Source organism: Lissotriton helveticus, chromosome 6, assembly GCF_964261635.1.
Source record: "Lissotriton helveticus chromosome 6, aLisHel1.1, whole genome shotgun sequence".
NCBI lineage: Eukaryota > Metazoa > Chordata > Amphibia > Caudata > Salamandridae > Lissotriton > Lissotriton helveticus.
Genome location: NC_136067.1, coordinates 1918125036 through 1918148390, shown reverse-complemented (window position 1 = coordinate 1918148390; position 23355 = coordinate 1918125036). Strand labels below are relative to the sequence as shown.

The 23355-nt window shown below is 45.1% G+C and overlaps 1 protein-coding gene across 2 annotated transcripts in view; it reads left to right on the top strand.

Annotated features, from left to right (window-relative positions):
• COQ8A (coenzyme Q8A) overlaps positions 1-20521 on the top strand; it is a 366784-nt gene extending 346263 nt beyond the window's left edge. For both annotated transcript variants that reach the window (XM_078649870.1, XM_078649871.1), the window contains exons 14-15: positions 3499-3585; positions 17366-20521. In XM_078649870.1, coding sequence (XP_078505996.1) covers positions 3499-3585; positions 17366-17656 — 378 coding nt within the window. In that variant the 3' untranslated portion in view covers positions 17657-20521. The remainder of the gene's footprint in view (positions 1-3498; positions 3586-17365) is intronic.
• The last annotated feature ends 2834 nt before the right edge of the window (positions 20522-23355 follow it).

Genomic DNA, 23355 nt, shown 5'->3' with positions numbered 1-23355 from the left:
GTTTTCTATCCAGAAGAGCGAGCGAGCTCCAAGCTCTGTCCATTCAGGAACCGCACATGCAGTTTTTCTGCTAGTCCATTCGGAACCGCACATGCAGTTCAGGAAGGCTAGCATGGTGCTGAGACCGAACCCAAAATTCATTCCAAAGGTGCCTTCAGCCTTTCATCTCAATGGGCCAGTAATCCTTCAATCTTTCTTGCGAACCCTTCAACCGCAGCAGGAAGGGCTCTACATTCTTTAGATCTCAAAGATGTCTCAGGTTCTACCTAGATAAGTCTAAGACTTTCAGAAACTCTTCACAACTGTTCGTGACATACAGCAGACCAAGAATGGGCCTGTCCCTCACGAAACAAAGCATCTCAAGATGGATCTCATCAACGATTGCATTCTGCCATGACCAGGCCGGACGGCCTTTGACTGATCAGGTCACTGCACATTCCACCAGGACGATGTCCACGTCAGCAGCACTCTTCGCGGGGGTGCCAATCTTGGACATTGGCAGAGCGGCGACCTGGAAGTCACCGCACACTTTCTCCAGCCACTACTGCCTGGATATCGAACTTCAGAAGGATATGGCAGTGGGTCAAGCGGTGCTTCGCCATCTCTTTCAGTGAGGTGAGCCTTCCTACTTCCCGCCATCCAGGTATGCACATTCCTTGCTCTTGTGATACTATATGTGATGTTATATGCATTGTCTAACATGACTGCAGAACTGATTTACATCACAAATGTGCATATCTGACTGCTAACTATTCTGATTCAGGCATGTGAATCCATGAAAGACACCCCTAATACTGGATAAGAAATGCGTTACTTACCTGTAACAGCAGTTATCCAGTATTGGTGTCTTTCATGGATTCACATGCAACCCTCCCGCCTCCCCGGGAAGGACTCACATCCCTCTCTGACAACATTACGCCTACCTAGCTGGGTGCGTACGAAAATCTGAGGGACTGAGGCTCCTCCCAGGAAGGTTCTAGAGGGAGGTCGGAGCTGATTGGCTGACTGGGAGAGTTTGGTCCTTTTTACATAAGGACTAAGAAAGGCTACTAAGGGGAGGCCCTTAGGCCTATTTTCTCTATGTATGTCTATAGGACATTACTTTTTTATGTACCGGAGGCTCCCGTCTCGACGACGGGGAATGATTCAGGCATGTGAATCCATGAAAGACACCAATACTGGATAACTGCTGTTACAGGTAAGTAACGCATTTCTTACCTATCCACCCTCTGAATTGGGTGTGATCCCACAAGTTCTGGTGCCTAACCCCCCCCCCCCCCCCCCCGACCCCAAAACAATGCTTCTTGGAGCATATTCAAAACCGTGGATGTAAGCACAATTCACAAAACTCTGGCTACACTGAACACTTCCAACCACTTTGGAGATCCTTTGCCACCAACAGTGAGATCAGATTATTCATACTCCCTAATTGGACGAAGAGAGTTAACACCTCTCTGCTTCATGGTTCGATCCCTGATTGCATAAATTCTGGGCAGCTCACCACGATCCTTAAAAAACCGACGGCAGACCATCCTAACCATCACAATTGTCGTCCAATCTCCACCATTCCTACTCTGGCAAAGCTCCTCAAGAAATGCATACATACCCAGCTATGCAGCCACATTGAACAATTCCAACTGCTGGACCAATTCCAGTCCGACTTCCGTCAGGGTCATAGCACGGGATCTGCTCTTACCCACATTGTTGATGATTCACTACAAATGCTGGACCAAAATGAGTCGTGCCTTCTGATCCCCTTCGACCTTTCGCCCACTTTTGATACGGTCAAACATGATACCCTTATCGATCCACTGAATCATATGATGGGACTATCCGGGACTGTGCTAAACTGGTTTTCTTCATTCCTACACAATAGTACCCAAAGACTCCAGGTTAATCAGTCTCTGTCTAACCCCTCTCCGCTCAATCTGGGGGTACCACAGGGGTCCGCACTTTCACCCATTCTCTTTAATCTGTTCATGGAGCCTCTAACGGAAATCCTGAAATATTCCAACATCCTCTATCACATGTATGCTGACGACATTCAACTGTACCTGAAAGTTTTCTCCCGAGAAGACATCCGGTCTCTTAACTCAAAGTTGGATGACATCAGTCACCTGAAACTAAATGCTCTCAAAAAAGAATTCCTCCTTATCGCCCCAGACAAACAGTCTCCAGACATTGTAAAATGGTTGCATCAACTTACAGCTCTCAACTGCGCTCCAAACATCATTGATTTAACGAGCTCTCTAGGAATGATGTTTGATAACTATCTGAACATGCAGAAGCACATTAGTGCTCTCCCCAAAGGAGGGAACTTCCAATTGAGCATCCTAAGGAAAATAATGCTATTCCCACCCAAAAATCTCTAAACTGGATTATGGTAGTGCAACCCTATGTGGACTTCCTAGATCGAAGACTTCACTACTTAAGGCCTCTCTCTGTTTGGCAGCAAGACTCATTACAGGCTCAAAACTTTATCATCACATCACGCCTGAGTTAAAATCACTAAATTGGTTCCCGTATGAGGCAAGGATGCATCTAAAAATTGCATGCATGACCCACAAAGCTTTAAGTTTCAACACCCCAACCTATCTTGCGCAAATACTTGAGCTCTCTGGGGGCTCTTGATTCGCTAGGGGCTCCAGTACTTTACTGCTCAAGCCACAGAAATTCCATAAAAAGAAAACATACAACCGAGCATTCTTGGGTATTGCACCAAGAATTTGGAACTCCCTGCCACCTGAAATAAGACTGAATAATTCCACAGCTTCCTCCAAAAGGGATGTTAAAGAGATTGTGATGAAGACGTTTCTGGGCTAGATCCCCAGTTCACCCAAGGACTGACTATCTTACTCTTATATTTATTGAACTGTTATGATTGTTATGATCTGTTTTGTAATTTTCTTGTCTGGTTGTGCTATTGTTTACATTTCTTGTACCTTCGTAACTGTAAATCTGTAAAGCGCTCTGATACCCTTTGTAGTCTTGTTCGGGCTATACAAATCTCTTTAAATGAATAAAAAATAAATAAAATAGGAACAAGATTTAAGGATTAAAACTTATCCATGTCTCACAGGATTTTTATTGTCTATGGTCTCAATGTACTGACCAGTTTCTCTTGTTGGATGTACTTGCAAGGTATCTATTTGATTCTCTCTGTACCCCTCTAGGGCAGCATCACTGATCATGCCACCTGTAGCTAAAAGGTCCTGACTCTGCATTTTCAGAACCATGTCCCCATTGAGCTGGCCATTAAGGCAACCACATGGAATAGTGTGATAGCATTGGAAATGAAGGTTAAGGAGTGTTCGCTAGGTTGGTGATGTTGTGCCCAGTCTTCAAAATCGCATGATGAGATAAGTTCATCGCTAAACAGTAATGGATTTCAAATGCTTTTAAATGTGGAAGAGCCGGGAGGTGCTTAACTTTGATTCTTTGCAACAAAAAAGTTATTCTTTTTGAAACCTAGGTTGTAATTTTCTTACTTATCTACAGATAATCAAGGCAGCTGCTGACCAAAACCGAGAACTTCTGCTGAAGAAGTCAATAGATATGAAATTTCTCAGCGGTTATGAGACAAAGGTATGGAATACAGTTTGCTGTTCTGTTCTGTATAACTAGGGTGGACAGCTTTGCCTGGAGCACCAGTAGATGAGGGGAAAAGTAAATAGAAATAAAATGTGATATATATAATCTGGAATACTTGCAGTGCTCCTGAGAGGTGCGGCCGAGAGAGGGGTTGATCTTTGCCAACATCAGGCCAGAGTCCCAGCTGCATCCCAGTGTATAGTAGTTTCCTAGAGTACAGTTTGACAACTAACTGGAGTTCGACCCCGCCTCCGCCCCTCCAGTAATCACACTTTCTCTTCATGTTGCACTTTTCGTCCCACGTGGCGGTTCACAGCCGCTGGTACCTCCAGTGTCAGTAATTTTTCATGTTGCATCTGCAGAGTTTCTGGGCACAGGTGAGCAAATGTTTAAATGTGGTGGGTTGTAAACATCTGGTTCTCACGTCTCACTACTGGCCTAAGAAGTCTTTCTCTCTGTGGCCGCCTGAATGCAAGACCAGCATAATGGTACCACCACCCACTTTCCCCTGATGGAACTCTCATGGGCAGCCTGAAAGCTTTGTGTGCGTGCCTCTCCATAATCCTCCTGGTCCGTTGTACATCAATCGGCAGGGTAGAGACAATATCGTCCACCTCAGTCTTTATGTTGGGTGCTTTCCACATTGTGTATATCGAAGCGTGAGTGGTCTCAAAAGTTCCCATTTTTGCCTCTGCTTTAAACAGGGTGTCCACGACTATCACTAGAATCTTGCATCCCTCAAATGAGGGCGCCCTGGTGCGACAGCGCTTCAGGGCATTTGTTCAAGCTTACGTGTTAAGTACATTTTAATCCACTGTGAGCATCCATTTTAGATTCCATAGTCTTGATTGCTGCTGTGATTTTGTGAGGAATTTACACGCCTTAGGAAACTTCATTGGCGAAGCCAGTCTACCCTGCACTCTGCAAGGGCTTTTTAGGAATGCTAGTTCATAGTTTGAAGAAGGCTTCACCTTAGCACCTTCTTATGCTTTTGTGACATGGTTGTTCTCCACGGTCTACTGCTTCAAGATGGTTATTTTTAACTCGGCAGAACTCCAGGTTCAGGCAGACCACCACAGTTCGCGCATTATACCGCAATGGTCTTCTCTGGAATGGTATATTCCCACCACTCACTGTCAAGCTGCAGGTCCTTGCTACCTTCTCACATCTTCCAGTTGGCTTGCTCATGTTTCACAGCCATTGCAACGAGTAGCTGCCCCTAGTAATTAGGTGATACTCCCGAGGCTCTTCAAGCACAAACCTGTATTGATCTTTGTCTCTTGAGGCATATCATTCTATGCACATTTGTGCCTTGAATCCTTCACCTTCATCCAACAATAATATTTTGGCAGTTCTCAAACACAAGTGTAATATATTCCTTAATTTATTGTTCCACCATTCCCTGTTTTTGAGTTCAGTTTCATTAGGTATGTACTGTTTTACCCCTGTGCCCCAATGTGTTTTGGGGGTGTGACCTGCAAGTGGAATTGGTTGCACATTAAATGAATGAATATTATTTCTTAAGCACACTGCTACCCCACAAAAAGGCCATCCTGGCACCTAAATCCTAGAGGAGAGCAAATCAGTTACACCTGTTGGAATAACCACGTTTTCAGACCCTTTCTAAAACCAGCATAGTCTAGGGTAAGCCTCAAAGAGAGGTAAAGTATTTCCGCAGTTTTAGGCTGCAGTAAGAAAATGAACGTGTTCTGATTCAGCTTCTCTGAAACTCTAACACCAGCAGAAGCATAGAACCAGAGAAGTGGGAAGCCAGACCTGGCCTATAAAGACAAACTTTTCTAGACAATTGGGGAGGGCCAGTGCCCTTGAAGGCTTTATTAGCTTGACAGAGAGCCTGAGCAGAGAAAACAACAATTCAGCAAACAAATCCTAGCAGTATTGTACATTGGATGCAAAAATACTAATGATACACATGAACGGTCAAACACTCAAGAAGGCCTATCTATGCTTAGGAATACATTTGAAATCTTGCTAATTAAGAGGTAACTCAGTGGTGGAAATGCATGAAAATAATCAGTACTACAAACAGCTCAGCAAAACAGTTCAGCTTGAGGAAAGACCGATTTTATGTATGAGCTAATCCAAATTCTGATGCTGACTTCTAACTATGGATTTCTCAACTTTTGATTGTGCCCAGGCGCCACACTGGATGTGGAAATCTTTTTGCATTGCTCTACTGCACAGATAGGTGGTGCCATCAAACTTTGGCTTCGTCCTGCCTCTTGAAGTGATGGCACAGAACCATATCTAGGCATCACCCCGGCGTGCTGATGTTTCATTTTTTCCCAGTGCCTTTTGATGTGTATCAAGAGCTTTGCTACTGAACTTCAGTGGTGCTTTTTGTGAGTAAATGCTAAGGAACTGCACCCCTCCCGCCCCAACTGTATTCTTAATGACTACAGGCTTCAAGGCATGTTGCGCCTGCAGGAAGCAAATGTATGTTGCAGACCCGCCTGGTGTCTCAGATCCTAGCATGATTGCAAGTTATGCTACAAATGCTCCCTGATGCACCCAAAGACCATCAGGATACGGGAAGCAAAGTTGTAGATCCCAGAGCACAAGAAACTGTCCCATTCCAAATTAAGAGTATGTTCTCTTACGAGGTCTTCCTCCTCTGGTTAATCTATGATGAAGTCCAAGGACACATCTCTTCACTAATGCTGGAATTCCAGAGAGGAGTCCACACCCTGTGAGTCCACACCCTGTGAGTCCACACCCTGTGAGTCCACACCCTGTGAGTCCACACCCTGTGAGTCCACACCCTGTGAGTCCACACCCTGTGAGTCCACACCCTGTGAGTCCACACCCTGTGAGTCCACACCCTGTGAGTCCACACCCTGTGTCTCAAGGAGACTGGGTTCCCCTGGAGTGTCTTTGGGTCTCAATGATCCGCCAGGTCCACCAGTCAGATTTACACTGGCTGACTCTACCCTTGCACCAACTGACCCAGTTAGACCTTCACCTGTGCCAGGACACATCTCAACCTCTTTGCTGGAGATCTTATCTGCTCTGGCTCCAGTGGCACTGCTTCTGGGTCCAAGCCAGATTATGATTTTGCCTTTGGAACAGAGTTTGGCTACATCTCAACCCATGTCTATTTATAAGATTACTAAGGCACAGCAAGTTGTTGGAGAACTCTCCAGCAGTTCATTTTCCCCGGTGCCAGTACTTTCAGTGAATTGAGACCTTATTTGGCCCAGACTTGCAGATCACACAGAACCATCAAGACATTCTACACAATAGAACTGATGACCAGGAGGCAGACAGTGTGTTGCCTTCTCACTGTACTGATAGATCTTCCTCTTCTCCTACTACTCAGTGGCACTGGTTCACTTTTCAGGAGCCTCTTGTGGGTGGGCCAGAATACTCTTTTACCTGCCCAACTGGCTTGCAATTACCTTGGACTAGTGGGGGTCCTACAGGCTGTCTGTCAAGGCTTCGCTCTTTCCTTTGTCAGCCCCCACTACTGTCCACCTCATTTCTATCAGACCTTGGCAGAACATGCCTCCATTCTTGCTGAAGAGGTTCACTGCTGGCCAGTGGAGTCAATGAGTGAGTCCAGGTGCTTTTCCAGTTATTTTTGGTGTCCAAATAGAACAGTGGGCTCAGATCAATTTTGTGCTTTTTGGTTCTTGAACACATTCCTTCAGAAGGACAAATTTAAGATGTTGACTTTGGCCCAGTTTGTCTCTGCTATAGATCCTTGGATTTGGATGGTGGCTTTGAACTTTCAGCACATATACTTTCATGTACCTGTCCTGAAGTTGCACTGGTATTTCCTCTGCTTCGTGTGTGCTTGCCATTTGTCCTACCCTTAACCTCATGGGTATTTACGAAGGTGATGGCCGCAGCCCATCATCACAGGTCATGAGTACCCTTATTCCAATACGTTAACGTCTTGCTGCTGAAAGTAGAATAGCCATGGTCTGTTGTGGGCGACCATCTTGCTCCTTTCTCCAAACAAGTTAATAGATTCCCTTTATAGGCGCCATTCTGGACATAGTGGTGTTCTAGAATTTTCAGCAGTGAGTCCAAAACATTAAGGATATGACGCAATGTTTTGGGCTCAGTTCTGTGTTCTAGCCCACACAATTCTGAGGTTCTTTGGCCTCATCGGCTTCGTTTTTCCTTCTTGTGCCTCATGAATGTTGGGACATGGGAGCACTGTAGTGGAACATCTTCCTTCAGTGAGGTCAGCACTGGCGGTACCTTGTCAACATCCAGGTGTCAGACAAGGCCACCAGTAAAATTCAATGGTAGATGTCATTGCACCATATGGAGCGGAATGGTGGTTGTGTGTTTATGCCCAGGAGGCGCTAAGGCTATGGCCCTGGTTGAACCTTCAGGGAAATCAACTGTTAGCCATCTAGCAAGGCCCTGAACACCAGGCCAGATAAGCTCATAAGGTGCCATCTAGCAGGCTGTGAGTGGCATCTTCACCTAAAGGTATTTGAATGCCTCTCTTCTCAGTGGGGCGTGCCTTGGGATGGATCTTCAATTACTGCCAGGAACGCTTATTGTCCAGCCTTTTACCCTCTAGTGTTTCTACCACAGTGCTCCCTAGGGATTGCATTCTGTCTTCAGTGTACTATGGTCTCTTTATATTCTTGCCTCTGCTCCTTCTTTCCTCGGTTCTGAAGTTCAAGCGGAATTGATTGTAATTTATCATGATAGTCTCATTGTGGGCTCCGCGATTTGGTACTCTGACGTCCGGAGTTTGAAAATCTGCTACCCTGTCAGTCTATCCCTTTGAGACTACCTACTGTCCCAGTAGCTGGCCCGGGTGTTACACCTGATCTTCCACAACCTGCACCTCATGCATGGAGATTGACCAGAATCAGCTGAGCGGATTTGTTCTGCCTGAGAAGATGGTGAATGTCCTTTAGGCGTCAGTCTATTCTGGACGATAGGCAAAATTTGCAGCCTGGTGTGAGGACCGTCTGGTTGATCTGGTGTAGACTAACCTTTGTTTGTCCTGTCTATAGCCTTGCAAACCTTTGCGTGGGCACCTTTAAAGTTTGTCAGCCCTTTTGGCACTCTTAAGTTCACCTGTTCAGCACTCCTGTTAGTCAGTAGGTATGATGCAGTTTTAAAAAGGGTTACATACATATTTCCTCTTGCGCCTTTTTCTATGGTGCAGTGGGAATTTAATATTGTTCTTACTTTCCTGATGTGCACACCTTTAGAAACTGAGTACAGCTGTGAGGCTATTGAGCCATTAAAGCCTTCCTCATTGCAACTACATCCGCGCTCCGTGTCAGTGAATTGCAGACACTGTCAGTGCAACTTCCATGCACCCCTTATTCCAAACTAGCCGGTGCTTCAGACTGAAGATTCATTTCTACCAATGGAGGAATATTATTTCCGTGTGGTGCAGTCATTCATGATCCCTAATTTTTTCTCTTCACCACATCCCTGTAAGGAGGAGTAGTGGTAGCACCGTTTGGACCCAAAGAGCCCTTAGTATTTACATTCATCGAAATAAGCTGCACCAAGTAGAAGACCAACTTTTTGTGGGATCCTCTGGTGCTAAGAAGTGAAAGTCCGTCTAGGAATGGACCTCGTCCACGTGTCTCATTCTCTGCATTAAATAAAGTAATGCCTCAAGAGGGACATCTGTCTTATTTTACTAGACTTAAAACTGCCATTATGGACTTGGCAAGGGGTTTTCCGATGCTGGACATCTTCCAAGTGGCTATGTTTGGCGTCCAACTACACCTTCACAAGGCACAACTGTGACACTCTGATCCACAGGGAGGATTGTTTGCCTGCTTAGACCTGCAGAGTTTCCTCTTGTGAAGTCAACTCCTCAGACCTTCCATCTTTTGAGAGGTATTGCTGTGGTATCCATTCGAATGATGTGTAATCTTTAGTTAGAAGTATCAATCAGAAGAAAGTTAATTATTTCAGCAAAGCTCTTTCAGGTGAATATTCTAATTGCGAACCCGAGACTGATCTGCATCCCTTCCCTTTCTGTGGAGCGGACTTCTACGTATTATTAAGGTTCATTGTTAGATTCTGCACACTTTTGCGGTTCTTCATCTATTACAGACAATTGGAATGGGTTATTGAAACTAATCTCAGCGTGTGGGGAGACCCCGATTTACTGCTTCCTTATGTCCCTCTCAGAGCGGCTGGAACAAATGCAGAGTCTGAGGATGCCACTTTGTGGCAGGCAGAAGCAGTGTCTAAAAAAATCTATGGATCCTGCTGACTCCTGAGGGATTTGAAAAAGGCAGGAATTTGTAGTTAGAGTTCCACTAGAAAGAGTGTTACTGAAGGCAATTAACGTTTTAGAGTCTCTAATCCTAGTGCTACGAAGTTCTGAAAAACAATCACTTGTGCTTACAGTCCAATTGTTGTTGACAAGAAATGGTTCATGAATACTATGATGTATGCCCTGATCTGTCCAGTGTTTTCAAAATGTAAGTGGCTGAGGCAGGAGGGAGGGCAAATGTTACCAGTGAGGGCGGCATGGGGGCGCCGGTTGGCATCTCCGATTCATGAGGGGAAGCAATGAGATAATAATGATCATTCGAAGAATAAGTGTACACTGGGGAGCAGATAGTCTTTTTGTATTGAAGACTAAACCTGTGGAAAAAATGTCAAGGTGTAGGCACCAGGTTTGTTTAATCTGGGTGTAAAGTAGGCCATGTTGGCGAGAGATGCTATATGAGCTGCAAGAGCATCCTTTACACCCTTGGAACCTGGGTAAGGGAAGATTCAATATCAGCAAGAGGGGATCTCATTGGTATCATTTCAAAAGAAAATTTCATAAGTGGAGAAATATCCTCCTGCAGTAAATACAATACCAAATAGAAATTGAAGGCCAACGCATTTGTTTTGTAATATAAAAAAGTGTTCGAGGCATATGGGCGGCAGACCACACACTATAGCATTAGATCACCATCTGGGTCCGGATGATTACACTTTGTTGTTGTCTTGGAAGAGTCTTTGTCTGTTGGGTGACTCCTCCCTTAGATCATAGTGCACATGGGCAACGACTCCATCCTCATATTGTTTTTTTCCACCATCGGTCTCGGATGTGTTTATCCTTTGGTCCAGTTACCGATCTCTTTTCGAACCCATAAATCAATCTACAACATCGTCTTCGATACTGATTCCGGTTACCCGCGTTGAAGAAAGGATACACTTCTCGATTCCAGCATTCATCGGGGCCGTCGGGCCCAACTGCGGCATTGGGACTTTGGCTCATGGAAAGAACACCCTTCAAGAAGTGCCCTCAGTGTGGACACAAATTTCCCCACACTGACCTTCATGAGGTTTGCAACCTGTGCTTGTCTCAAGAGCACGAGAGTTGAGACTGTGAGGCCTGTGCTTCATTCCGGTCCAAGAAAACCATCAGGGACCGTCGAGCTCGAAGAGCTATGGAGCAGTCATCGTCGTCGACACCAGACCTCATCATCGACGAGGCGCCGATTGAGGTAGACGTCGAAGAACAGCAAGAAGACATCGCTTCCGAAGCAGAGGATTCAGCTTCCGTAGACTAGAATCGATTCGAAGAAGACGATTTTCTTCCAGCTGGTCAACAGGTCGTGAGTAAGAGCGTCGACGCCTGTTCACCCCACCATATCGGGACAGGCTTCGGTCCCACCCCCACCTGCGGGTCCAGGTGCACACCGACTAAAACCTTCCGACGCCCCGCCTTCAGGCTCGGCAGCGAAGAGTACTAAAAAGCCTTCAGTCGACTCGGGCTCGAGTCAGTCTGTCGGTCCCGAAAAGCAGAAGGTACTAAAGCCAAAGTCAACACCGGCACCAAAACATTCATCGGTACCCAAAACAGACAAGCCGAAACCAAGTTCCGCACCGAAAGAGTTTCCAAAGTTACCGAACCGAAAACGACTCCGGTTCCGAAAAAAGCGGACCCGAAAACAGTTCCGATATCGAAACATGTTTCGGCTCCAAAGGCAGACGAATCTAGACACATGGGAACAAAAGCTTCGGATCCAAAAAGCACAGATCCAAACAAAAGACAAAAGCCTTCGGAACCGAAACCAAGAACCGTTCCAAAGACAATAGACACTGCAAAGTCTAAAACTTTCGGCCCCAAAACAGATAAATCGGCGCCGAAAGAGGATTTGCCAATAGAAGAGCTTTTCCAGTCCGATGCAAGGCAAAAAACTCTTAAAATTCATCCAAAGACTGGACATGTATTGTATACACAGTGCCTGAAAAGAGGAAAATGGACTATCCTAAACCACCGCCAGTTCCTCTTAAAAAGAATGTTTAAACTTCCCCTATAAGAATTCCTTCACCAGAAGTAGCAATGCCAGTAGATATCTCTCCTGTACATTCTCCAGCCAGTACACATAGCTTTATACTACAACATGAGGACTATGGGTATACCTACTCACAAGAGGTAGAGAGTGAACATCAAATGGATGATATTAATGATCCAGATGATATGGCTGGGCCATCAGGTGACCCATAGGAAGACTATAATGCACCAGATCTACCACAAGACGAGGCATACCCGTCTAGGCCATCTCCCCCTGATGACACCATTGGGTTCACACAGCTCATTCATAGAGCAGTACCTTCCATGGAGTAGACTTACATACAGATCCAATAGAAGAAGACTTTCTAATGGACATGTTATCTTCACATAAAACCACTACCACTTTGCCAATACTTAACAGAGTGGTAAGACTCGCACCAGAAATATTTAAAGACGCAGTCAGAGCCAGGGTAATCAACCCTAGGCTAGAAAAGAAGTACAAAGCGGCTCCAACTGGCCCAGCATATATTAAAGGTCAGTTGCCAGTAGACTCAATGGTAGTGTCAAATGCGAGAAAGAGAGCTAACTCGCAGACAACAGGGGATGCTCCCCCCCGATAAAGAGTCTAAGCTTTTGGATGCTTCAGGAAAACGCAGCATCTCACAAGCAGCCAATATATGGAGGATTGCTAACACTCAAGCCCTGTTAGCGAGATATGACAGAGCTCATTATGATAAGTTAGTCACTCATGCAACACCTGCCAGAACAATATAAGACTAGGGCTTCTGACCTAATACAGGAAGGCAAGATTATAACAAATACCGCCATAAGATGCGCACTAGACACTGCAGACACAGCATCTAGATCAGTAAATACAGTGGTACTGTTGCGTAGACATGCATGGTTATGCATCTTTGGGTTCAAACCAGAAGTACAAGCCAGTATATTAAACCAACCATTTGACCAACAACATCTTTTCGGCCCAGCTGTGGACAGTGCACTAGAAAAGATGAAAAAATTTACTGATACGGCAAAATCAATGGGAGACTTACAAACGCAAACCCATAGACCTTCCTTTCGTCGCTCCTCATATAGGGGCGCCTCTAAAGGTTTCCAAACTGATAACACCTCCTCCTCTTACAAAGCGCCCACCCAAACCTCACCCAGTAAGGGATATTATAGAGGAGGGTATAGAGGAAACAACAATAAGGGCAGAGGTAGAGGCAACAACAATTGTAACGCCTCTACCCCCAATAAGTGACTTCCCACACATCCCCCCAGACCATTCCACTCCTGTCGGGGGGAGATTATAACAGTTCCTACCTGTCTGGAACTCCATCATCACAGACAGGTGGGCGAGACAAATAATTCAGTCAGGTTATTGCCTGGAGCTCACTTCCACTCCTCCAACACTACGAAAACGTATCAGACAGTTACTGCGGGTCCTGGTTACTCTTACTCGGGGGTATTCTGACCACCCTGAGTAAATACAATAGTATCCACTGACGAGTGAGCCCTTCCCCAGTACCCTTTTTAGGTTGAGCTAGATTTTACTTCTCCCCATAGTATACGGGCTGTTGTGATGCCCATCATCTTTTTAGTTTACGATGAGACTCTTTTATCCAGACTATGGGTCAAAATATTGTCAGCAAGATTAACAAACAAGCGATTCTGCTAATATGGACAATATACGTTTTGTTAAAAGAAATCTCAAATACTTTTTTGTCTCACTGAGCTATGCTTGTTATGTGTTTTTTCACATGGGTCACATTGCACTATTGTTGGGAAGTCCAGGTCAAGTCTTGGTAGATGGCAATTGTGGATAAACTTTTTTTATATAACAAAGCAAGTGTGTTGGCTGCTAATTTCTATTTTTCATATTGTATCCATTGCATAGGTGATTTCTCTAATGAGAAAATGTTTTGAAAGGATGCCAATGAGAACCCCTGATGCTATTATAGAATGTTGGGGAGATATGGCAGATAGGAATGAAACATGCAGAGACAAGGAGGCAGGTGAGCAGGGGTTGAGATGAGGAGCCTCTTGTAGAACACTAGAAACAGCAGGGAGCCATTAAGACTAAATAAATCGTGGGAGACCTATTCAAACACACAAGAGCTGCAAATAGCATCACATTTCTGTGCGATTATTGATACCCCATAGCCGCATGAAGGAGTTTTTTGTTTTTTGCAATCCACAGAGATTCAACTGATTTGGTTATTGTCTCTTTCCTGGTTCCTTGTGATTAGTTTCCACTGGCAAGAGACCACACAACTGAATGTTCGTGCTGTGAATGAATCTTGGGGAGGGAGGGAGTGTTATTGCAATATAGGATATTGTAATGCCCTTTACGACAGCAGTGACGGCTAAGAACTATTATGCTCGGTGCAGCACAACGTTATTCTAAAGAGATCCCTTCTCGTAATGCACCTTATTTACAAATCTCCTCTGAAAAGGCCTTCAAAATCTTGGTTCAGTACACTCCAAAATAAATTCGAAAATCCCACCCTTAAAAGACTTTGCAGATCACTGACAATGAGGGTGACAGATGACTACTGCAATCTGAAAATGGACGGGCTGGTATAAAATGACTTCCTTTATCAATACAGCCTGTCTGGCACCTTAACATTGAAATCCTTGTGTGCTCTTTTAAAAATGCTTTATTATCGCTTTATTCTACATATGTAATGCTGTGTTTATAGACTTTTCTGAGAGTAGCAGCATCAGAAGGGTACAAAGAGGTTACTTGGAACAACCGCAGGGGTTGAGGCCTTTTACTCCTTTTGTCCTGGGGTCCGTCCTACTATGTATCCCGAGCACCTGTGGCAAGCACGTCTTCTGCACGTAACTCTGTGGTAGCTGTGGACGAGCAGTCAAAGGTTCCTTTAGGGGCATTGGATGGTTGGCAGCTGGGGATACGGATTAGTGAATATGGCTTGTAACTGAAAGAGCTTGCAGCAGCAATAAATAACTGTCCAACCAAATACTTTTAATTATAAAAATAAGCATTTTATTTCTAATGTCTAATCCATGGGTATTCACAAACATTTTCCCAGGGGCCAAAACCTTTGGTCTGTTGTGCCCGAGGGGTGCATTGATGCCAGCGGGATGGTGGTTTGGGTGAGGGGCTTTGGACGGGTTTGTCAGTAAGGTAGGTGTAGGCGAAGCAAAGGATATACATCTAGTGGCTGAATTGGGAAACAATGTAAAAGTAGAAAACATGAGATTAATCCCGGCTTCCCCACTTTTCCAAATTGTGCCTCCTGTCATATGGGGTTGCTGCATTAGTGTCACACAAGGCTTCGGCCCTTACCACAGCAATCCCTCCTGGCATTTGTAAATGTAAATGTATTGCGATTTATATAGCGCACGTATCACCCGAAGGCATCAAGGCGCTTGCTTTGGGAACCCGTCCTGGCTTTTCCCTGTGAGATAACCCCTACTGGGTATCCCCAGGGTGAAAGCCAGGCATCCCGCCGCGGGTGGGCCGCCGTAGTGGAGATTTAGCAATTATTGCCCAAAGTTACAGCGTAGGACCCCATGATTAGAATAGTCACCGAGGCGAGAATTATCGAGTCCGTGGACATTTTGGGCTCAGTACCCTGCCGCGTCGGGAATTGAACCCTGGTCCCGGGCCAGACCTCTGCATCAGGGTCTGCCGCTCTAATCAGTGAGCCACACTCCTCCACTTGGAGTCGCCCTAACGGTGCCATGCAGACCAATTCACTTGTTCCATGGCATTCTTGCCTCGGCAGCCCTCTCATAGCATATGGAGGTCGCCAACTTAAGTCTACACCTGGGCAATGGCCCAATCAGTGCAGCAGTCCTCTCCTCATGCCAGGACTCCACTCGCAGGGCTCTCCACTGGACCTCGTTCCCTCAAATGCTCTCCTCTTTATGACCGGGCACACTGTTCTTGGCAAGCAGGCAGACGCTGGTGCACCAGAGCAGGTGATTTTGGTTTCCCTGGGTGATGTCCCCTCACCCAGCAGGCCTTGCCTACCTAACCTCCCCCCTCAGATCCCGGAGTTCTGGTCACAGGCAGAAGTCTCGCAGAGCTTCTCCTCCTCACACAGCCCGTCTGGCTGCTTGGCAGATGACAATTTTTGGGGTCTCAACCTCCCCTTCTTATAGTTCATTTCCAGATGCCAACTGTGATTTAGGGTCTGGATCTTTGAAGTTTTATGTTGGGGTTCTATTTATTTGAAGTACATTTTCTCCTTTTCCTGCTGAAATACAGTCTTGTAACAGCAGGAGAGACTCTGAAGCGGACAATCCCACAAGACAGGCCTTGGGATTGACTAGAATTCACACATGGATGTCAGCCACAGTGATATGTGCATCAAAAGATTCATCTCGGGCTCCCAGTCCCACTTTGTATTATTGCCGTATCAGCCCCATCTCCTTCCTGAGATGTGTTCTGGCCCTTCATTGTGATCTCTCAAGGAGTCAAAGAGCCTCCGTTGAAGTGTACAGGGGAGTGTCTTTCCATTCTCCCATGTATCGCACTCTGCTCTCAAGAATGCAGCAATACACAAATATGTCTGGGAGATTCCTTTACCTCCTCATGTCTTCACCAGGCAGACTAGGGCCTCCCAAAATGGAATCCATGGAATCCAGGGTTCTCCACCTAATGTAACATTACATTGTGACTTGCACCCGGTGTATGTACACAGTACACACACTATCCAGTAGTTACCTCCATGTATTGTACCACCCTCAAGCACACATTCACCCTGTGCGCCCTGCACACCTTTACACCCCTTATGTACTGTACTTCGCACAGGTATACATACACCCAGTTCGTGCACTCGCAATACAAGCACTGCAAAGCACTACACCTTTCATGTACTGATCTCCTCAGTTACATATACACTCAGTACATGCATTCATTATGCATGCACTGTACAGCCTTGTTCTTGTACAGCCCCCTTCCCAGGCATACATACATACAAGCAGTGCAGAGTCACCTGTTGCCTTCCACCATTATGAGGGTAGCGCTTCGGGTACCCCTACCAACACAACTGCAATCCATGAGACAGGACTATGACATGGTGCCCACACATGACATGACCCTTGTTTGCCTAAAACAAAAACCAGCTATAGGGATCCAGACAGCAGTATAGTTGGGCATTCGGAACAGGGGGACATGTCCATCTCCACGCAGAGGACATTTCCATCCCAACAGGCAGGACCGTACACATAGTGTTTTCCCTCCCTTTCTAGCTAGACAACTCTTTGTTTACTTCCTGGAGTCGGGGAAGGTTTATATTGTCAGTTTTGTCAGCTTGCCTTACTAATGAGTTGCACTTCCAATATCATTTTCTTGTTTTTTTCTGAGTGTTAGAATTTGAGCCTTTCTTAAAAGTTTTCATATAGAATTATTGAAAGATTTAAACCCATACTAAACTTTAGGATTCTCTATTTTCTGAGTTTAATACACTTTACACAGCTATGCTTTGAGTCTGTTTACTAGTTTTCTTTCTCTTTATGACTATGTTTTCATTTGTTCAGGTTATGGAAAATGCTCATTTGGAGGCAATATTAATCCTGGGAGAGGCGTTCAAATCGGATGTACCATTCAATTTTGGTTCCCAGAGTACCACGGAGCGGATCCACCGCTTAATACCGGTTATGTTGAAACACCGTCTCATCCCTCCACCTGAGGAGACCTACTCTCTGCACCGAAAGATGGGTGGCTCCTTCCTCATCTGCTCCAAGCTGAAAGCCGAGATCCCGTGCAAGAACATGTTTGATGAGGCTTATAAAAAGTACTGGGACGGCAGAGATGATAAACCGGAATAGCGAGTCCATCGATGTGTGCACGTTGAGACCCGCGTTCTACGGAGAGATGCTCCACAGTATACTATTCTATCCTGTTGGCAATGTCCTGCTGACTGTTTCGAGGTGCACTAAATCATGTGTCCCAGATGCTGCAGTAGAGGATTTTAAGAAAAATATTCCCCCTACAGTGCCTATGTGTATTTGCTGCAGTTCTGCGGACTTTATGGTAGTCTCGAGTTGATGAAGTTGTATTAATTAATGAATTCCCAAACTGTACGTTTTTATTCTTCCTGGCACTGTAAAGGACCTTAACATGATCATTGAAGCAACGCTATTGCAAATTGTATGCAGATTTTACAATTATTATGGATTTCCACGAGAAGATATTTTGCTTGAGGGAAGCACTGCAGGAAAAAGAACATATGTACTAACTGGTATTCTACTTAAAACTTAGGTTTTTACTTATTTGTATGCTTTTCTCTCATGGGCAGAGTTAAAATGTAGGTGTATTAATGTGAACTCAGCATAGAAAACAGATACTGATAAAATCGATAAAATCTTTTTTTTTTGTTTGTTTTTTGGCAAAGAGCCCTATTTGTGTACAAACCAACAAATGGTGCGGCTTCCAAAAGGTGTTTTAAAAAAAATAGGATACAGCTAGAAATGTTATGGCTTTTGGTTTATCAGATGTAAATAGATACCATTTTATGTTTGCATTTTTGTGTTGATGTGGGCTCTCCAGAACCACCCTTTTATGGCAGGGTACTGGTGACTCTTCCAGAAGTATACTAATCGATACACACTCCCTCCAGACCCACTAAATCAATGGATTGTATAGGATAAATCTAAAAGAGAAACGGCTTTCTGATTGTTTTGGAGTCCTTCTCGTACATTGACCCGGCATATAATATAGAGTGAGTGGTTATCTGTTTATATGCTCTGGTGAATCGATCTCATTGACCGTAGAAAGCTTTAATCTCGACTTGTGCCAAAAATTTAGGTGGATATTGTATATATGCTAGGGAACATGGCAGCTGTCATATTGTGTTGACAGTTGAATGTATATGAATAGGGAAAAGAGGAGCTGGAACATAGCATCAGTTTTGGGTCTCCAAAAAGCGTGATGTTTTCATGAAAAATATCAATCTGTAAGTGAACGGCTGGAGATGGTGCTTACTTGCATCACATTGTACAGTGAACGCTGCACCATGGAGGTTTTGTTCTGATGAAATGCTATTTTTTCTATTTAGATTTCTTTATCTCCTGATATCCTCTTTTCTGGTCTTTGCCATCTCAATTCTTCCAGTGCCTAATGAGGCTGTGGATGTAATCTTAAAAGATAGATGAAAATGTCATGTTTGTCTTTGCTTATTGAATGAGTTTGCAGTAGTGTACAGGTGTTATTCCATACCAGTGAATTAGTTTCTGAACTCTTGATTTGATTGGGGTGGTGGATTGTAATTGAGCGCCCAGCAGTCCAATTGTTGGGTTTGAAGTTCTCACCAAACCTTGGATTACTTTTGTATCCTATCATGGACTGTTTTCCCTTGGTACCTACTACATGTTTGTTTAGCAGGTTCTCTGCAGAGCACCACATCACTCGTGCATTTCGTGTTTTTTTTTTTTACCAGAGCTGCAGAATTTGATTGAAGTCATTGTTCTATCCAGGAAGGTCCTTTTTTCTGGCTAGTCAAGGAGATTGTCTTGGCTCCTTCGTTGTATTGTAGGAGCAATACAATATTTTTCAGCTCTACATGGGTACATAACTTTACACCTCTTTTATCTAGTATAGAGAGTCCACGACAAGTCGTTTTATAAATGGTTGGCCATTGAAGGTGATGGCTATGTTTTGAGTAAAGTGGTATTTACTGCCTGCCTAAACAATATTTTGGCAAGACAAATATATTCTATATTCTGTGTTTATTTCTGTGGATTGTACTTTTCATTAGTTTTTTTTTTTTTTTTAACTGATTGCATGCGTCTGAAGGCCCCTGGCCGTCCGACGCCGTGGTGGACGTGTGCGTCGGACAGCCTGGAGCCGTCCGATCTGCGCTCGCGAGGAATTTTGCCGCACCGCGGCGAAATTCCGCCCGTGCCCAAGGGATTAATATATAGGCAGAGTTCAAAATCTGCATGTACGGTGAATAATCTCAAAGTAGCCTATAATGCTGTATTGCAGGCTTGCTTAATGCCGTCCACCTGTTTGATTGTCAATGTCCTACTCTTTACTTTTTTCATAGCTACTAAATGGTGACACCATGTTATGTGATGTTCAAACAGTATCTGATTTGCTTTTACGAGAAATCTGTATTATAGCCTCTATTAGTGGAGAGCTGCAAGCTATTAATTTGCTTATAGCTCAACAGGAGATCTGTTAACTCCATTCTGGCATTTTTTTCCTAGTCCACATACCTTTTCAACGTATCCTGCTGTTTCATAGACTTTAATTGGAGTGGACGTTTAACATGTCTCTCTTTAATTTAAGCTCATAACTAACACTTATGTCGTTATTCTTAATGGAGAAGTGTGCAAACAAATTGTGGTTTAAATTGCAGTTTTATCCATTTCTGCAGTGGAAAACTGAGCAGTAATAGGTAATGGCATAGTGGCATTTTCCTCTTTTTTCTAATTCGTCACCCTCTTGGGCAGTGTAATGATTTAAATGATTGGTAAAGTGTGAAAATAAAGAACTGTTAAAAGTTAAGTAAGATGTTCTTTCTTCCTGTCGATGGGGCATTTCAAGATTTAGCTTCAACGAAAGGTTGTACTGCGCACAATTTTAAATGATTTAAGTCACATAGGCAGAGAATGTATTTTTGGAAGGTTTTTTGTACAATTATTGTAACATTATGGATCTTGATTTCAATTAAAAAGTACTTATGAAAATGTTTGCCTGTTGTATTTTTATCAAATTTATAGTAGCAATGCTTACATTACATTTTAATTGTAGTTTAAATTCCTTTTGTATTTCTTTATTAAAATTAACTGCCTCTCCATTTATTTTGCCACTTCATTTATGAGAAGTAAACCTGAAAATATTAAAAAGTAGTGCAAATGTAAGAGAAGTTAGTCATGGGTGATTAACATTGTTTGTTGGCTTGTTTTTAGGGCTCGGCTGAACGCGCGGAAGCGCGTCTCCGCCGAGTCTCTTTTGTCGGCGTGTCTGCTTCCCAGGAGACAATCCTGGCCGCGCACATCGCCTTAGAGGCGATTCCAAACTGACACGCGAACGAGCGCTGCAGCCTGGCGCTGTCTCCTGGGAAGCACACACGCATGCGCATACACACACAAGCGCCCACGCACATACATACAGACACCCACCCCCCCTCACATACACGCACACACACACGAGTGCACCCCCCCCCTCTCCCGCCGTCGCACACATGCATACACACATCCATACACACACACACACACAACGAGGGAACCGTGCCCCCCCCCCCTTTCAACTTACCAGGTGAATTCTGAGGGACTCCGCTCTCCTTCTGGCGTCGCGAGACGCTTTCACTCCGCCTTCTCTTCCCGGACGTAGCCCCGCCCCCGTCACAGGCGACTTTGCCTGACTTCCGGTGAGGCTGCTGGGCTCGTGAGTAACAGTGTCTTCCTTGTTTTTCAAGTTCGTGCAGTAAAAACTTGGAAACTTGAACCCAATGGAGGCGTGGTTATTTTTTCTTTTTCACACGCCCATATATTCTCGTGCCATTTGATCTGTTTAGGATTACATTCCTGGTCTACGCGCAAGACAGGATGTAAAATATTTCTCAGTTATTTCTGTCCACTCCAGTCATCCCCAAGCATGTTTCTTCGCTTTTGTTGCTGCTATGAAGTTGTATTCCTCCTCCGAGGAGTTCCCCGCGACCTTTGTCCAGCTCCACCTCCTGTCACCCTCCTCCCCTGTCCTCCTGCCTGGTCCATCCCTCTCTATCCACCTCTCTCCACTCTGTCCCGCCCCCATTCCTCCTCCCCCGGGCCCCAGTCCATCCCGCCCCTCCTCGGTTCTCCTCATCAGGCAGAAGCTTCACAGTTTGTTTGTCCTCCTCCCGCCCGGGCTGTCTGTCTGTCCCTCTCCACCCAAGGGCCCCCCAGGGACTCCACCCTCCCAGGACCATGGCCGGGGCCCGCCCGGGGGTGCACGCGCTCCAGCTGAAGCCAATCTCGGTGCACGAGACCCTCAAAGGGCAGCAAGTTCATCAAATGGGACGAGGTGAGTGAGTGAGAGTGGGCATCTCGGGGGCGGGGGCTTCCGGGACGCGACCGGGGCAGCGACGGGAATGACAGGGAAGTTGCGAAAGAGGGGTGCGCGAGCAGTTCGGAGTTGAAAGGGGTAAATAAGTGGGTGGGAAAGGCAGGGTGAGGGGGGAGACAGGCTGACGGGTTAGAACAGTTCAATACAATAGTTCAAAATATGACTGAGGGTGGGAAAGTATCAGGCACGTTGGAGGAGGGCAGGGAGGTGACAGAAGCAGCCAAGCAGTGGCAGACAGGTGGGTGACAAAGACAGATGTGGCTTACAAGAGGCAGGGAGGAAGATGAGTTTCGGCGGGGATTACTGGGCAGCAAGGGACGCTACCTGAACACAAATATGTTGAAAGGACAGGAAACTGGGGAGTGGTGAGGGTGCATGGGTGCAACAACGGGGTAAGGGGACGCCTTTCAAGCTGGAAACGTTACATGGATATATTGAGGGGAAATTCCTTTGCAAATGAACGAGAAGGTATTTGGTTAGGTGGGATTGGATTGCCCATATACACCGAGGGTGTTACACTCACGATACTCTGCTCTTTGGTTAGGGTTTTCCTTCCTCTGGGGGCTCCTTGTATGGCTATCGACCCTTGCATGGAGGCTTTTAAATGACTGGGGTCATCCTAGGGCGCCTGGTTGTAGCCAGAGTGTAGAGGAGTACACCGAAGCGCCTCTGGGGTAGAGGCACACATGCCTACAAGGTGCTGAGGTGACCCATGGGGTGTGGCTGTAAAGGGGGCACAGAAGTAGACACTGTTGGTTGGATGTTGGGTTCAGAGGTCACCACTGGAGTTTGGCAGTGATATGGCCACATAAGTAAAGATTGGTTGCATGGTACAGCGGTCACCATAGAAACGTGGGAATAATATGCGTGCAGAGGTACACCTTGAATGTTGGCTGCAGGGAGTGAAAGGGTACTCGTCAGGAGGCTACTGTAGTTTGCCATACACATTAGGCGACGTTGAGCTATTGGCATTGTAAATGACAATGACTTTTATTTATGTTTTGGTTTTTAAAACATAAATAAAAGACCTTGTCATTTACAATGTCAAGACCTTAAACTCGCGTTCATTTATAATGCTAATAGCTCTAACTTTTGCAATGCCGAGACCGTTGCATTGTAAATGCTTGTTTGTAATTGAGACCGTAATTCTGGATGACCACTGAGTTGTACTTCTAAATTGTTTGTCCTCTTTCGTTTTTGACTAACCTGGGATTGTTGTGAACCCCTATTGTTTCATTTTTTGGATTATCTGAACTCATTTTCTCTGCTGGATATGAAGAGTGTCTTCCATATGTGAGGAGTTTACTTTTTTTGATATTGAAGGGGGGCACTGTTATCGGTTTGGCCTCTTGTGTTGTATGAGGCAGCCAGAGATCCCAAGAAGTTTAGTGTCCACATAATGAATCCAAGGTTTCTGACACTGGTGTCAAGTAATGGTGGTTCTCCAAGCTGTGGCAGCCTCAGTAAAGAGGGC